Below are 16,971 nucleotides of genomic sequence, written 5' to 3'. Positions count from 1 at the left end.
CCGGCGCCTCCAAAGGTGCGCGAGGTAAATTAAACCGGAGCGTATCTCTTCTTCATGTCTCTCCAGGCGGCGGGCTACAAGCTGGCGGTGCTGCCGGTCGCCGGGGCGCTGCTGGGCGGCGCGCTGGGAGGCCCTCTCGGCCTGCTGGCCGGGTTCAAAGCTGCCGGGGTGGCTGCTGCCGTGGGAGGGGGCGCCCTGGGCTTCGCGGGCGGCAGCCTGGTCCGAAAACACCGCCGAGCTCAAGTGGACCAGCAGATGAGTCGACTGACGGCGCCGGCGGCAGAAGAACAGGAGAAAAATAAGGACAAGTGAAGCTCTTCTATGTGGACTGACTGACCTGGTCCTGTGGGTCTGAGGAGACGGAGCGCTAGACAATGTGTGCACTTTGTTGAACGGGTGTTTAAAAACTGCCTTAATTACGACCTGCAGTCCTGCTCAGGAGGTTCTGCATCAGGGCGACTCCGACACTTTAATCGTCTTCATGGTTTACGTTTGTCCAGGTTGGGTTGAAGTACAAAACAAATCAAATGCGATGACTTCCTGAGAGCATGAAAAGGAGCACAAATTCAAACGTTTCCCCATACATGCACACATACAGGCTCAATATATACATACACCTCCACTAAGATTTTAAAATCTTTTATCAACCACAGCAGGAGTGTCCATTTAGACAACATGATTTTCTTACAATGGGAGATGTTACGTACAACACAAAGTATTAAAGTGTAGTAGTAGTAGACAACCTTTTACTGAAAAGTCGACTTTGCTGCAGCCAAATCAGCTGCTTTTATCTAATTTATTAAACTTGGCTAAGTCTAGCGAGCGTTTTGACAGAAAGTGATCCAAGTCCTGTTCTTATAATCGAGAATAAATGTGTTTATTTGAGCCAAAAGTATTTAAAAACTAGATGCCTTTTTTTTAAGACGGCAAAGGCACAAAATCCTTTCTATGTTTTTGATCTACCATAAATTTTCTGCCAAACAAAACAAAACAAACAAGAAATGAACTACTTTATTTGCTTGATTTTAGTAAGTTTGGACACCCCTGAACTGCAGGATATGTCACAGCTTCAAGCTTCTTGTTTGCTTGAAAATTATACCCAGCACTGATGAAATGGATAAAACTTTAACGCACTAGAACACTCTTCCCCAAAGAGTTGTTTGACCTTTATATTGTTTGTAATATCTGAACTACGCTTTAAAATCACATCAATGACGAGACCCTAAATTATTTGAGCGACCTCTACAGGTTCAGCCAAGAAGAATGATCCAATTTTCTGCTCAAATGACACCAAAACCTTGTTCATAGTTCTCTGTGGTCAAAGTGCTTTTGACAAAATGTTGGTGGAGGTATGTATAATTTTGACCCTTAATGAATTAGGGGGAAATTAACAATACAATTAAAACTTTTCTAATCGTTCCAAGAGCAGCTCAGATGGCGAGACTGTAACAATCTTCAGGTGTGAATGGTTTCTGTGGCAATATTTAATGCAAGCACTACAGCTTATACTTGTTCCAGTTCATTTTTCTTAATCAAAATCTGAAAATGTGGCCTTTTGTGAGAGAATCATCCGAGGTCTAAACATTTTGTGCCAATGCATCACTGTTAAAGGCAAATGAAAGCCTCGTCTCTTCCTTTTTTCAGCTGCAGGGTTTCTACGTTGTCCGTTCTTCTGTGTTTTCGTGTAATGATAAATTTAAGTAATAATTCTCATATTTATGCAGCAAAGTATCACTAACGGTGCCAAAGTCCAGACCACTTCAGACCGGAGTGTGTGAAGTTGTTGTATACAGAGATACTACTGTTGTCAAATAAAATATTTCTTTTTAGCAAAGATGTCGTTCATTGACAGGAATAATGGCTGAAGTTGCCGTATTTTTGTTGGATGCAGTTTAGCTGATCTAGCAAAAAAACATTAATGAGTGACCGCCCAGCATGATGCTGCCACTACTGGGTTTTTAGTTGGGCTTTATGTGCTTTAGGTTTAACGTATTTTAAAATATTTTTTAAATTGTGTCATAAGAAAAATAAAATATAAATGTCCAAGGATAATTCTCATAATTTCGTGATCAGTAGTCAGGTAAGTTTGCACCTCCTGCTGCAATAAGGTCATTAATTTAATTAAAAACATATTTTTAAATCGGCTTCGACTTAAATTTTGTTTCCACTGTATGCATTTTGTTTGTTGAAGCACATTATGATTTTTATCTTGACAGCTGCTGCATAGTTTTACCAACTAGCAGGAATAATGGAGTTCCGACAAACACAAATCTGTAAAATGTTTTTTATTTAATCATTTTTTTTGTTCTTCACCTCTGAGATGAGCAATTAAAAAATGGCATCAGACTTCCCCTCTCCTCCCCCCATTTGTTGCTTTGTATGTGGGCTGATATGTCACTATGCAGGTCCAAAATGGGAGGACAGGACACACAACACAAATGAGTCCCCAAACACGTCCAAGTCCAACGTCTTGATTCCCAGAAATCAAGAACGGTACGAAAACCTTAGAGGTAAAAAGAGACTAAAACTGGATTTAAAAAGAAAGAAAAACTGGTAGAAAGTAGCAGGCTTCATTTTTACCGCTCAGGTTTTTCCTCTTAAAACACTTGGGAGAGTCGTAGTGTTTTCGCCCCAAGCATGAAGACACAGACAACAAAAGCAGGAGTTACATAAATTAATGATGATGAAGATCGTCTAGGAACATTTTTGTAATTGTTTTCCCGAGTCATTAGAAAATAATTCATGTCATTCTTTACAGTTTAGTACCTCAGCAACAAACTAGGCTCTTTCGTTTTAAGTTCGAATCAGACTGATCTCTGATTATTGACATATTTTTTTTACTAGGTTTGAAGGAAGAGCTTTAACCAGAGGCACTCTGGGACAGAGAGGTCTCCCCACAGCATAATGCTGCCACTACCAGCACTTTGAAATGGGGATTATGTGTTTTAGGTGTTCAGAAAATAATGTTAAAAATCTCTCAGTCATGCTTTTTAGGAATTGTGGCGTTACTGATGACAGAAACAGATACCCCCCCCCACCCCCACTGTGGCACCGTACAGTAAAAAGTAGAACATAAAAATATCCGAGGAGTATTTGAGGAGACGTCATAATCCAGAGCCAGAACACAAACAGTACCAGAGAGAGAAGGGTTGTATCCCAAAAGGATGGAACAGCTCAGTCGCTCGTCTCGATTAGAAATGTTGCTACTCCTACGAGGCGTCTCTCCCCCCCAGTCTGTGTGATGAGGAGACATTGAAATAAAGCTATTTTAAACAGGCATAATGTTTTAACATGTGCTCTACAAATGAATTAGACTGGAGTTGGTCATGGTGGAGATGCAGCCATGAGGTTAATGAGATTACAGGAGCATCTTTCATCGAGACGGGCTGAACTGGAATAACCCACAGATAAGAACCGCACAACTGGAGTGAGGACACGGTTTGACGCTCAGGGCTGAGAAACAGCGTGATGACAAAGAGACTACATAAAATAAAGAAAACTCTGCATTTAATTTAGACCAACATTGTGATTCCAACGTAGCACAAACATATTTACAACCTCCGAAGAAATAAAAGTAAACTTCTCTTTTTATGTCCTAAATGCCCCAGACCCCCGCCCACACACGTTTTCTTCTTCATTCCCCCGTTCTCCTAAATCAAAATAAAAATTGCATGACAAACAGTTATGAAAATATAGGCTACTCCAACAATATGTTATGGGCCGCTCTCTCCTTCTTCTTCTTTTTGTCGTCGTCCTTCTCCGTTTTTCCAGTAAGGGTGTTGGGTATTACTCTTCTGTCCCGCTGGCCTGTCCCAACCCTGACCCCTCCCTGACCCCGGGGCGTGGCATTGAGTCTCAGGATCCCTGCAGGGCTGCTTAGGTCACAGCTCGTCGCGGTCCCGTCTGAGGATGGTGTAGCGGGTCTCGCTTGGTGCCAGCTTCTGGAACGAGCTCTCTGGAGGGTTGCTGGCCACCTCTTTCTCCGCCTCCTGAGAACAATAGTCAAGATTGAACTGAAACTGCAGCACTTCGTAATAAAAGCGGACTTCCTGTGGATAAGACCGGTGGCCAACCTGTCCAGGTGTGCTGTCTGTGGGGTCAGGACCGTGATGAAACTCTCTGTGAAGCTTTCCGGAGTGAAGATCCAAAACAAACTGTTTTAGCTTCCCAGGAATACTGAGGGGGAGGGGAAAATTAAATAAAGTGAAACAAACCTTCAACAAAAATGGCTTAATGGAGCTCGTTTACTATCGGTATGAAGTCAAAGATTCATATTTCTCTGAATCCTGTTTCCAAATCTCTTTGTCCCATCTTTAAAGGATAAATGCAAAGTTTTATCTTAAATTTATGGCAAATATTTACGTAGCAGCCAGACTTTAAATATGAAACGTAGAAAAAGAAAAGCTGGAAGAGAGAAAGGAGAGAAAGAAGGATGAATGGATGGACAAAGAGAAATCAGTCAGATTAATGCTTGGTCAATTGTTTGAATGGATGGATGGGTGACTGGATAGATGGATAAACTTCATAGATTTCAAATTAAATGTAACATCAATTTAGTAAGTTGTATCATATTGTTTGTCACGTGGGCCAAAATCATCAAGCTCAAAAGTAATTATTGTGGGCAAAAAAATATCCTTTTAAAAAACTAATCACCACTAATATTGCAGTTTTTTTTATCTACTGAACAATAAACTAAGCATGAACTATTTTAGTTAAATAAAATAATCAATTTTCTGCTTTCTTAGAGGAAACTGATTGTAAATCCAAAGATTCAAAAGGTTTTTGCAACTTTTTTCTAATTAACTTAAAGGCATCCAGTTTGCTCATTACTTTGGGCTTGAATGAAGAAAACTGAATAAATATTTTCTCAACGGGATCTTGGTCAGTCTTCGTTTGAAAACACTTTGTGTATTTAGTCAAGTTTCAGTACAGCAGTTAAAATCAGATATATGTCCACTACGGTGCAGCTTAGAGCTCAAGTCAATGAGAAGATGTGGTTCTATTTACCATAAAAATACAAGGAAACCAAAAAGCTTGGGAAATACAATCACTTTGTGTTGCATCTAACATTTATATAAACAGATTTTAATTTAAAAGTCATAGTTTGTGCCCTTATTGAATTATGAAGTTGTGGTGAGGGGGATGCATAAAATCAGTCCACTCTTGAATAAATAAGGAATAAAGTCTGGAAATAAAACAATTTCTCCATTTTTTAAGATTATTTCTCCACACATGTCCAGCGGTGGAGCTATGAAGCTGGCCGGCGAGAAGAGACGCCACGAGACGAAGCAGCCGACGAGTCCCGTTGAAGCATGAAAAGAAATCTAATCTGCTTTATGAATTGATCCGAGTGATGGGAGGTCGTGTGCTGGTGCCACATCAAACTCACCAGTGTGGCACATCAGGACACACATAAACAAACATGTATATATAACATACTGTGTGCTAATGTAATTACAGGCTGTGTGCATCACATGCAGTGCTGATGTGATGTAATTAGGTTGTGAAGGAGCTAGTAAAGTCCTCCAGGCTACTGTCTATCTGATCAGAGCCTGATTGTGGGGGTGCGTTGGGGAGCAGAATAAATAAGATTAAATTAGATTAGACTGGATTAGTTTAGCACTTATTGCACGTGCCAAATCATGTCACATTAGCTCCGGTGTCCTGGCCCATTCATAAAGGACAGATTTTAAGAGGGGTGGCATTTATCTGCTGTTCAGCAGTTTGTGTGTGTGTGTGTGTGTGTGTGTGTGTGTGTGTGTGTGTGCGTGCGTGCGTGCGTGCGTGCGTGCGTGCGTGCGTGCGTGCGTGCGTGCGTGCGTGTGTGTGTTTGATCATGAACGGATCTCATTATGAACAATTACACGCGCAGGTGAATGATACATCACACAACTCATCATCTGTCAGAACTATTCAAAGGAATGTTTCCCACCGCATATAAAACAAGATTTATTTAACAATTACAAGTACCATTTAAGCCAAATTTCATTAACTTATATTAGAGATGCACCAACCAGAAAGTTTTGATTGATTTCAAACCTCCAGTTTTTGGAAAGGTCTGTCCTGTCCATACACTTTTTTTTTAAGAAATCCAATTAAAATATTATTTGGTTATTGATTATTCATATTAGAAGAAGAAGAAGTGATGTCACACTGTATGTGAGGGGGAGGAAATGCTGTAAAACAGACTTTTAAAACTCGTATTTTACGAAACTAAAAACACGAGATTACGTTTGAAGCTTTTTATGCAAACCACGCTCAGCTCGCTTTCTCAGAAGTTGGAGTTATGATCAAGCACACACGAGTTTGAGTTCAGGACGTTAAAAAGCAGTGAAATTTGCCAATTGTCAGGGTTAGGATTAACTAGAGGTTGGTAAGTACAATGCTTTAATAGGATGCAAATTCTCAGAAGTGTGAATAAATTGTTTTCATTTGCAACTTTCTCTATGCTTTGGCCTGAGCTGCAACATATTGGATTTTTGAGTTTGACTGGATGATCCAGACAAAGATCTCTGAACAGAACTGAGGTCAGTATCCAGTGCAGCTGAGATAAAAAGCAAATTGCACTCAAACTGAAAATCTTGCAAAAATTGATTTCTAATTTCCCGTAAAAATAAAGAGACTTGATAATATCTGCTGATCTATGGAATAAGAATTCAGGATGGAGTGAAATGCAAGAAACTTTTGTATTATTTGAAATGACTCAAGTACTTACGTGAGGTCTTTGAAATCAGGAAAGACATACATGTGCCTGAACGAGTCTATGGCAATGACGGGACAGTCAGCCGGAGTTTTCTGGATGTGGAGCAGAGGGTGGCGGAACTTATCGCAGTCCGCATGAAGGAAGTTTATCGACCCTGGCGGAGACGCAAACGTGTCACAAACACTATCTTTGTGTACAGGAAGTCGTGACTGATTAAAATCTAAATTGGTAACATCTTCTAAAAGCTGCCTACCTTTCTCACTGATGAGCTGTCGAGTTACTTCATTCTGGAACTTTTCTAAACTTTCAGAGTCTTCTTTAAGATGGAACAAGATGAGGAAGGGAAGTCCTTCTTCGGTCAGCTCCTGGAAATCACACACACAAAAAGCATCAGTGTATGGCTCAACAACAACTAAATGGACGCCTGATTGACCTTTCAGGTTAAATTCTGATGGAACCTGACACATGCGCGCATATTTATCAGAACAAGTGGCAACATGAATCGTTTCTCGAAAATATTCAACAGAAAAACGAGGTAAACAAACCTCCCCGTTTTCAAAGGTGATCTCCCGAACTAGAGGCACACACTTGTCCTGCGCCCAGGTGTACGTCAGGTCAAAGTTGGTGAGGGAGCCGAGGTAGACCAGGTCAGGGACGCCCTCGCCCACGGGCTTGTAGATGACGTTGTCTCCGCTGAAGCGCTCGGACGCCGACACGGCCCTGGATGGACAGAGGTCAAGAGCAAACATGTAAGTAAACATTTAGTGAGAAACTGTGCAGCTGTAGAAATGGCGGTGAGCTCTCACCCAAACGCAGCAGAGAAGGTGCAGTCGTCTCTGAGGATGTTGGCAACTTTTTCATATGTGTGGTAGTTATCAGAGTCCTTTTGTTCAAAGTATCCGATAATGTTTCTTTTGCTTCTCTGTTGAGTTGAAGCGCAAAGTGTTAAATGATCATCCTGTGTGATTTAATTCAGTCATAAATGTTTACATGTAATTAGACATTATGCTTTTGGCACTCACATCTATAGTATTGACCTCCTCCATTGAGTGTATCTCCTTCACAGGGTCGACCTGCTGCTGGCGGATAAAGTCAGCGATGGCGGTAACCGACCTCTGACCCCTGTACTCCCTCTTCATCATCATCCCGTTGCGGAACAACTTCAGCGTCGGATACTTGGTGATGCGGTAGCGCTGAGCTATGTCGGCTACACACGGGGGGGGTGATAGGAGGAGTTAGGCAAATGAACCGATGAAGAGCGAGATGCAGACAGGAAAAAAAAGACAACCACATGGAGATGAAGAGCAGAGCGGTGACAGAGACAGCAGTTAAACCAGAGTCTGAAAGCCCAGCTCTCAGTCAGCTCCCAGCTCTGATCTCCCACATGAAAGCAGCCCCCCTGCCAGGAGTAAATATTCTCGCTGCGCACACTGAATGAGTGTGTGTGTGCGTGTGTGGCAGGTGTCAATCTCTCTGCGGGGCGTCTCTAAGCCTCCAGTCTTCACAGGATGCAGCAGTTTTGTCATTAGTCTTCAAACAGTTTGCAGGTCATCAATAATTCTCTTTAATTTGCTTTATCTCAAAAGGCTGAAGCTGGCAGCTTACGTGTGTGAGCTCTGGTGTGATGGGCATCTCCGTGTGAACATGTGCATCAAATATAGAGTGTAGACGTGCACCTCTTTCCCTTCCCACATAAAGTTTGTTGAATTTTTTTTGAGCATATACTCAAACAACATAAAGTGATTAAGCCTTTAATAAACACAGTAAGATCAGCAATACGAACGCAAATTCATTTTTTTTTTTTTTACCATTTTAACTAAAACTTGCAACCAAACTGAGTCAAAAAGGATATATTTTTTATTTATTACACGCTTAAGATACTTTTTGAATATGCAAAGATTATAAGAGGTTGAGCTTCAAGTTATTCTTTAATATTTTTTCCTGAATGAATAACATACATTTATTAGGTTATAGCAGTCAAATGGCTCTACAGTAGAGCTGCAAAGTCTTCATTTGTGTCTTAATGTAGCTGACATCATGCAGTCAGTGAGCACCTTTGTTAAGATGCAGTGCCTGTAAGTAAACATTCAGTGAGAAACTGTGCAGCTGTAGAAATGGCGGTGAGCTCTCACCCAAATGAGGCGGAGAAGGTGCAATCGCATCTGAGGATGTTGGCAACTTTTTCACATGTGTGGTAGTTATCAGAGTCCTTCACACTCTGATAACTAGATGTCACTTCACACCTACTTGCCAACTCAGCTCAACTCCCTTCTACCGACTAAACTGCATTTTTAAAGAATTAAGGTCATTTTAACGATTTTTATGTTAAGCTTTCTGCAGTAACACTGTAGTACTTAGAAACTCTGGTACTTTTTAGTGATGGTTATGGCTACTTTGAACGGTCAAATAAAGACCACTGTTCATACAAAAATAAAAACCTTTCATTACCATAGTCCTGTATCCATATCAGAAGAGGATTTTATTAACCAAGGTAAAAGGTAAGGTAATTTTATTTACATAACACATTTTCAGCAACTAGACCAGGACAGGGTTGTTGCAACTGAAACAATAGTTTCCATAAATAAAGGAAAAACGCTTCCTTTTTAAAACAAATGACACTTAACACAAGTGGCTTCTTCAAAACAATTCATCGCATATCAAAACCAGCTATGCTTTAAATCCACAGATATTCACAGATGGAGTTTTACAAGCTAAATTTCAGCGATTTCTCAAGACTTTCTGAGAACTTTTTAGGCCCTTTATGACTAAACGTTAGGACCAACTTAATTAAAATTAAATAACTTACGTTTAAATGAGTACTTAATAATAACCAATTTATAATACTGTATATTGCAACAAAATCTTTTGATTTAATTTGCTTAAACAAAGGTCCAAAAGACAGTTAAAGGGATTTCAGCTAAAGACACCCAAATCTCTCAGACTGAACCACAACAAACATACCAAATAAATGCTGTCTGTGCAATTGTAAGCAAAACAAATTAGAAAGACAGAATAAAAAAAAAAATTACCTGAGAAAAAGAAAACAATTAAATAAGCACCAAGTTTAAGACTTAGCGTAATTTCAGACCGGTTCTGGTAAATCTGGACAAATTCAGGACTTTTTTTTAACACCAAAATTTAAGATTTTTCAGTTTACGGCTTTTTAAAACTCAGCAGAAACTCTGTAAAGTCTTGACTTCACTTCTAATAAACTATGGCAAGTTTAGGACAAAACACATGGCCGTCAAGATGAAAGCTCAAAAACATGCAAACACCATTATTCAAAATATTTTAACAAAGTTTAAAATATTTTACCTATTCCGTTCTAACAAAACCCATTCTTTACATTAAACGTGCTCTACGCTGGCGCAGCATTCACTTAACGATTACCAGTCATGCGCTTCTCACAGGAACGTTGCAAGTTATATTTTTAGTAACATCTTGAACAAAGTTAGAGAACACACAAAATAGCAGGTAAGGAAAGTATTACTCACAATGTTGGTCGCAGTCGACCCGAGCAAACACCACCTGCTTGGTATCAGGGAACTCCTCCCGCACGATGTTTGACGCCTCCTCAAAGATCGGATGGAGCATTTGACTAAATCTACACCTGCAGAGAGTTTAGATTTGGGTCCACTTTGCACAACTGGACATATTTCAGGTTAAAAAAAAATTTAAAAAGGTCATAAAATAAATGAAATGGTAAAGCTAGAAGAACTATTTTCTACTTGAGGTGTACAGCTTTGCAAAAACTCAATTTAAATGTGACTTAAATAATACAAAAAGATTTTAAAAAAATCATAGAAGAAAAAAAAAACTTACCAGTCAGCGTAAAAGTTGACTAATGCTACCCCAGCATTATCTGCAAAAAAGACTCGTAATCAATACATTTGATTTTGTGTTAATAAATACATATTTATTATTACAGAAGAGGGGGAATAAACTCCCCTACTACGGATATATTTTTGTGTGATTTTCTCAATATAACGAGACCATCATCTTACTATTACACGAATAATAAAATCTAACATAACATTTATTTATGATGTATAAGCCTAGCCTAACTTTATTCCGATCAGTTCATCCATCCGGTATTGCTGTTTTTCACACTAGCCGATTCTTGTTTACGCTTCTGCAGAAATGTTCATGGCTGGACATGCAGACAGGCCGTGATGGCACATTTAAATACCACTTGTAAACAATATCATTTATACTAAATTGGCTATAAAATTTTTAACTCTGGTTGTTAACAGAAAACTTCAGTGCAGTCTTCCTCAAAAGCTCCCTAATTGGAGCATTTGAGACCGTAGTGTTATTTTACTATGTTTTTGCTGTGTTAACAAAGGAAGTTATTTTATGACATTAATGGTTTGGCCGGATCAACAATTATAACACAATAAGGAGATTTTACTGTAGTCTTGTCCCCTTAAAAAAATATGTATATTCAAAATCGAAGCCTTTTAAATGAGGCAAGTATTTAGTTCTTTCAACAAAAACATATATTTATAGAAATATGACAATTCTTGGTTTCTGTATATTATTATACACCGAGCCAAAAATTGTAATAGAGCAAGATCAAAAGTCGATATTACAAAAAACTCTAAGATAAAATTAAATTCCAGTGTAGGAAGTGAGAATGTTTTTTTTTTTTTTTTTACCAACATTTATCTGCCTTGTCTACAGCTAGATAAAAAGAAAGGCAGTTTGTTTCAAAATTTCCCATCCAAAATTAGATATTTACTTCAGAAATACACACAAAAGTGATAGCAATCTAAATACAATAGAGCAAAATGTCAAACTTGTTTCATCTAAATATATCAATTGTAATTTCTTACTCAGGACATCATCGATGTTGGATGAGTCCAGACTGATGATTTCTGCTTGCCCTGGAGTAGAGAGGCCCATCACCTACAGACGAATCAGAAACATCGTCAATTAAAGCTGAGCGCATCCACACAGCAGAAAACAAAACAAAAAAAAAAAAAACGACAGATATATGTGGCTCAAGCAAACAGAACCTCCCACAAAGTAAATCAGAAACTGTAGCATTCGTGACTCTGGATTGATAACAGATTGTTACCCACACTGCACGGGGAAAACATTCACAGGGCTTCACTTTTTGTTATAATACAGCAGAAAATTATTTCCCCTCAAAATTCTACATACAATATCCCATCATAACAAATTCAATAAAAGATAGTTTTATTCAATTTGATCTGCCAACTATTAATCAAATACTTGATTAACACTTTGTTGAACTACCTAGCGCAATGCTGCAACTATGGGACCTATTTTTGAGCATTTTCTACCATTATTCTTTGCTGGACCTCTTAAACTCCATCGGGTTGGATGGAAAATGTCGATGCAGACATTTTTAGTCTTCTATAGCGAGGATCGATCAGGTAAAAGTCTGGGCTCTGGCTGGCTCACTCCATGACATTTACAAACTTCTTCAGAAGCCACTCCTTTTTAATGCTTGCTGTGGGCGTTGTCCTGTTGGAAAGTGAACTTTCACCCCAGTCTGAGGTCCACTGTACTCTGCAGCAAGTTATCCCAAAAGATGTCCCTGTGAATTGTTGCAGTTCAAAGTAGTGTCCTGCTTCCTGCTGCCTGAGAACGTCCCACAGTGTGATGGGGTCAACACCATGCTTCACTGCTCACTGGGTGATGAGTTGTGCCTGAAAACAGGATGCCTGGCATTCAGGGCAAAGACTTCAATCTTTATTTCATATCCTAAGAGTCACTCAAATGTCATTTGGAAAACTGTCATTTTATAGGTACAACTTTTAAAATATATATACATTGTCAAGAAAATCAATTCAAGAATTTGGGAGGGCTTCACAAGTAGTGGACTAAAGCTGGAGTCTGCACATCAAGGCCACGATACTCAGGCAAAACCTGCAGAAAGCTACAAAGTGTCTTACTGGGCAAAGGAGAAAACAGGACTGCTGCTCAGAAGTCTAAAGGTTTTACAAATGCAAGAAAAGTTTGCATTTCATTTAGAAGTCAAGGTCGCAGAACGAGGAGGAATAACCTCAGAATGCATGGTGCTTTCTGAGCACCATGCATGAACTTTCCACATTTAGTGATGACTGGGGCTGCCACTGAGCTTTCTGAAGTCCACACACACCACAGCTGTGTACCAGGAAATGATAGAGCACTTCAAGCCTCCACCTGCTGGCAAGCTTTTTCAAGATGGTGGTTTAATTTTGCAACAGGACGTAGCACCTGCTCACACTGCCAAAGCTACCAAAAGCTGGATAAGGGACCATGGTGTCACTGACTGGCTAGCAAACTGGGCTGACCAGAGCCCCATACAGAATCTAAGGAGTATCATCAGAAGACGAGAAACACCCGACCCAACAGTGCAGATAATCTGAAGGCTGCCATCAACGTAATCTGGGTTTCCTGAACACATCAGCAGAACCACTGGCAGACAAAGCAAAGACTATTTATACTTATTAACCTGGGATTTTCTTGTTTTATTTGTAATAAAATTGGCAAACTTTCAAACAAATATTTTAAATTACTTTACGAGGTAGTGGGAGGCTGTGAGCAGAATTTTTAGCTTTCCCGAGCGAAGCAATGTTTGGAAATAAAAGAGACATTCAATAGTAGCTGCCTTCCGTTTGACATCAAAGCCTCTTATCTACCTCTAAAACAAGCCCTGATATATTTAAACCAGAAGTTCAGGTTTTGAGACATGCAGGCCCATAATTAGAATATTCAACTTGGAAAAACAATAAACAGAATGCCACTCCCAGAGCTTAACCTTAACAGCTGCTACAATGTCAATTACGCAAAAAAATGTACTTTATATGGCTACTACACACTAAAGTGCTTACATTCATGTCAAAAATGTTTTCACCGCTTTTCCATAAGTAACTGCAGGTCAAAACTTTAGCATTGTAGCAGTAGCAAAGTATGCATCTAATGCTACACTACATATTAAAGATAAGTCATGTCAAGGTTGTATATTGGGTGGGAACAAAACTATGTTAATTATAGTAATTTATGTATGAATGACTGCATTTCTAAACTCTAAATCTTTTGGAGATAATGAGGGTAAAGGGTGACACACCACAGTTGTGTCACCGTTGCAATATCACACTTTAACACATTTCTTTTTCCTTTCCACCTAGTTCCCATTTTCAGTTCATTTCAAGTTTATAATGCCGCTCACTGTCATATCCACTTTAGTAAAAAGTTCTATGACATGTCAAGACTTTAAAAATATGCTTAGTGTATGAGGTGCGATCCAAGATTACTAAAGATCCGCTTTAACCGGGATGTGAGAAGAACACTACAGCATTTGAGCTGCATAAATATATTCATAAACAAACAAGTGGAAATACCACTGTCATTTTCATAAGTCAATGTATAAAAAGAAGACTTAAATTACTCCTGTGCTACTAATTAATATCTAATCTGGTTTCTATGATCTACCCACAGGTTCTTGATGGGTATGAAAGCACACCAAGGTTGAAAAAAGTTGCAGTTTCAAAACCACTATAATTTTTTGTCATATTATTCCGACAGCTTAAAAGTCTTTTTAATTGGATGTCAGAGAAACGGGTCGGTGCGCTCGGGGTTTCTTTAGCTGTCAAAAGCAAATATTAATGTAACTCCCCCACCTGCTGCTCCATACTCATAATCAGTTAATCGAGAAAGCAAAAACAATAAATAAAACACCTATACTTTTCTTGTTTTACAAGAAAAAGTTATCTGTGCATCTGAATATTCCACCTCTTACTCTTTCATAAAACTAGAAAAGGCACGCCAAGAGCAGCATGTCTGTAAATCAGCTGAGTGCAGGTTAATTGGCCAGCTAATAATAGCTTGTTAAAATCAAAGTGTTAGTCTGCTTGGAGCAGATTTAGACCCGATTTTTAATTAAACCAAAGAACCAAAGTCAATTTATTTTGATGTTTTAACTTTAGAACTAATAACATTTACAACAAAAATATTGCAGGTTTTGAGATGCAGGCTTCAAATTAGAATATTCAACTTGGAAAAACAATAAACATAATAATGGATAATCTATGTCAAAGTCAAATTAATCATTTTGCAGATAAATAAAAAGCACAAATGGTGATTTTTTTCCCCCGCATTAGTGTCATTTTTAAAATTCATTGCAGATCTAGTACAAAGCATAAATAACTCATAAAACTTGTATTCTGGATGCCTTGGTAATAAAATCATCTCCCCATTTATGTATAATTTAGTATTCAGGTTATTAGGAGCCACAAGTTGCTCAACTGCTATAACTCATTGACAATAATTTATTTCAAAATTGTAATTTCATTGCTGATCGCTTCTGACTTCACAGAATGCCATGTGACACCTGCAGACCCACAAACTGCCACATTCGCCGTGGTTAAACCCATCAAACCATAGGTCTCTTCAGCTCAGAGAGAAGTTTTCATTTCACTGCCAAACTAAGCTTCCCTTTAGTTCCGGGTTGTCGGCCAATGAGAATGAGCCACAACAGAGGAATTTACCAACCGGCGAGCATCATTCAGAGACACATTTATAGCGACAGCAAAAGTACGACAATAACTTTGTACAGTAAAACAAAAACAAATGCTTAACCCGTTTAAACAGTAGGGCAACCAATAAGCTTCCAAAGCCGTACTAGCAATTAGCAATGACTTCACTGCAATTAATAGATAAGAGTAGGTAGCACCTACTGCTAACTATTCTATTGCTCATTCAGCAAAATTGATCAAAATTTCAACTTTATCACCACATTTTAGATTTTAATAAACACGCATCTTATATTTTAACATGAATTCAAGTTTTTAATGGGAGTACAGTTAACCAGCGAGCAGAATTTAGCTAACATTAGCTCCATCTGTTAGTGACCGTACTGTCCCCGGCTGCAAAACAGACGCTTACCAGCAATATAACAGCGGCGAAACGGATATCCAGAGATGGAGATATTGCGAACAGTTTCATTGTATGCTGTAGTTATTGGAGGAGGTGGTGGTGTTGTTCAGCCTTCCCGGTCAGTCTCGACAGCGCTCTTCTCTGTAGCAGGAAACAAACGGCGAACAGAACTCACGGTGACCACGGAAACCCGAGCCGCACTTCCTGGTTATCGCTAGGCTTTTTGGGTAATGTAGTTTTCGGTACGTTGTTAAACAAGCGATACACTCCACAGAGAGAACTCAAAACATGGCGAATGAATTTTGCTGTAGCACTGTAACGGGAATTGTAGTGTTTACAACGTTGATCCAACGGGACGCCTGGGAGGAAAACTTTCTGAAGAGTTTTGTCTGAGAAAAAAGGATTCCGAAGGTAAATATGATTACAAACATGACTAAACTGGCATGATACATTATCAACATTTCGAGTGGTTTTAATCTTAGACTCTGTGGAACCATATTATTCGAACGAAAAATATATTTCGCGAAACACAGGAGAGTTGCATCATTGTAGTTGGAGATTTGCTATTCCCACATCTATGTGTAACACAGCTTTTACCCCCTTTGTATGACCTCATTTAAAAAACAGTTTTCAAAACACAAACATAACCCAGGGATATGTTTGTGTTAACATTACTTTGGTGATCTGAAATATTAGGTGTGACAAAACAGACAAAACAGAAAAATAAATAAATAAAAGAAAAACCTAAAAATTCCAAAATAAACCTAAACGGTTTATTCCAATTCCTTCCAACTGCATAAAAAGTTTATTTGTAATTTTTGTTATTAAAAATTATATTGATATAAAGACTCCAGCAAAAACATATAAGAAATATCCATTAAATGTAATTTTACTTTTAGGTCCTTATGGCGCACAATTTCATATATTTTTGCTGTTTTGCTTGTTATAGATATAGCAAGCTGATATTAGCATATTAATTAGTAGGCCTATCTGCTTCTGAAGTCAGTGACTGTTTACAGGACAACTGTCAAGTTAGCAGATGATGTTGGTCATAACATAGCCATAACTTAAAGCTACAGTATGTAACTTTATGAAATTTTACACATGTTGAGACTCCCACTCTGCCATGACAGTATGGCATCAGATAGTCTGTGAAAAAAATTTGCTCCTCTCTGCCTTGTCCCAGTGCTAAACTAGTAACAACTAATCACTGAGAGAAGGAAGGTCTTAGCGCTGTCCATCACCCTGGCATGTCTGCTCTCCCTCTATTACGCTTCAACTTCTTCCTGATAGCAGAGACTGTTGTGAATGCTAAGCTAGTTAGCATAGCCACTGATGACGATGGATAAACAGTTTTTCTATAAAGGTAAATTGTTTCT

General features: G+C 38.9%; 3 protein-coding genes across 5 annotated transcripts in view; 2 read left to right on the top strand and 1 right to left on the bottom strand.

The window, feature by feature from the left end:
* stx17 (syntaxin 17) overlaps positions 1 to 1,834 on the top strand; it is a 15,542-nt gene extending 13,708 nt beyond the window's left edge. For both annotated transcript variants that reach the window (XM_014996045.2, XM_088013559.1), the window contains exon 7: positions 67 to 1,834. In XM_014996045.2, coding sequence (XP_014851531.1) covers positions 67 to 312 — 246 coding nt within the window. In that variant the 3' untranslated portion in view covers positions 313 to 1,834. The remainder of the gene's footprint in view (positions 1 to 66) is intronic.
* Positions 1,835 to 2,270: 436 nt separating this feature from the next.
* Positions 2,271 to 15,764, bottom strand: erp44 (endoplasmic reticulum protein 44). The gene is made up of 11 exons (XM_014996044.2): positions 15,602 to 15,764; positions 11,539 to 11,611; positions 10,526 to 10,565; positions 10,198 to 10,313; positions 7,726 to 7,910; positions 7,510 to 7,625; positions 7,249 to 7,423; positions 6,957 to 7,068; positions 6,716 to 6,857; positions 4,074 to 4,176; positions 2,271 to 3,989 (listed from the first exon to the last, which is right to left on the bottom strand). The coding sequence occupies exons 1-11, from the start codon at positions 15,659 to 15,661 to the stop codon at positions 3,882 to 3,884; spliced, it is 1,230 nt and encodes a 409-aa protein (XP_014851530.2). The 5' UTR covers positions 15,662 to 15,764; the 3' UTR covers positions 2,271 to 3,881.
* An 88-nt stretch (positions 15,765 to 15,852) lies between these two features.
* The window catches only part of invs (inversin), a 32,342-nt gene continuing 31,223 nt past the window's right edge, over positions 15,853 to 16,971 (top strand). For both annotated transcript variants that reach the window (XM_014996040.2, XM_014996041.2), the window contains exon 1: positions 15,853 to 16,003. The gene's annotated coding sequence lies outside the window, so the exon portion shown is untranslated. The remainder of the gene's footprint in view (positions 16,004 to 16,971) is intronic.

The sequence above is a fragment of the Poecilia mexicana genome, unplaced genomic scaffold (assembly GCF_051168715.1).
Source record: "Poecilia mexicana isolate PSO_F unplaced genomic scaffold, ASM5116871v1 scaffold_16, whole genome shotgun sequence".
Taxonomy (NCBI): Eukaryota; Metazoa; Chordata; class Actinopteri; order Cyprinodontiformes; family Poeciliidae; genus Poecilia; species Poecilia mexicana.
This window is presented reverse-complemented; position numbering and strand designations above follow the sequence as displayed.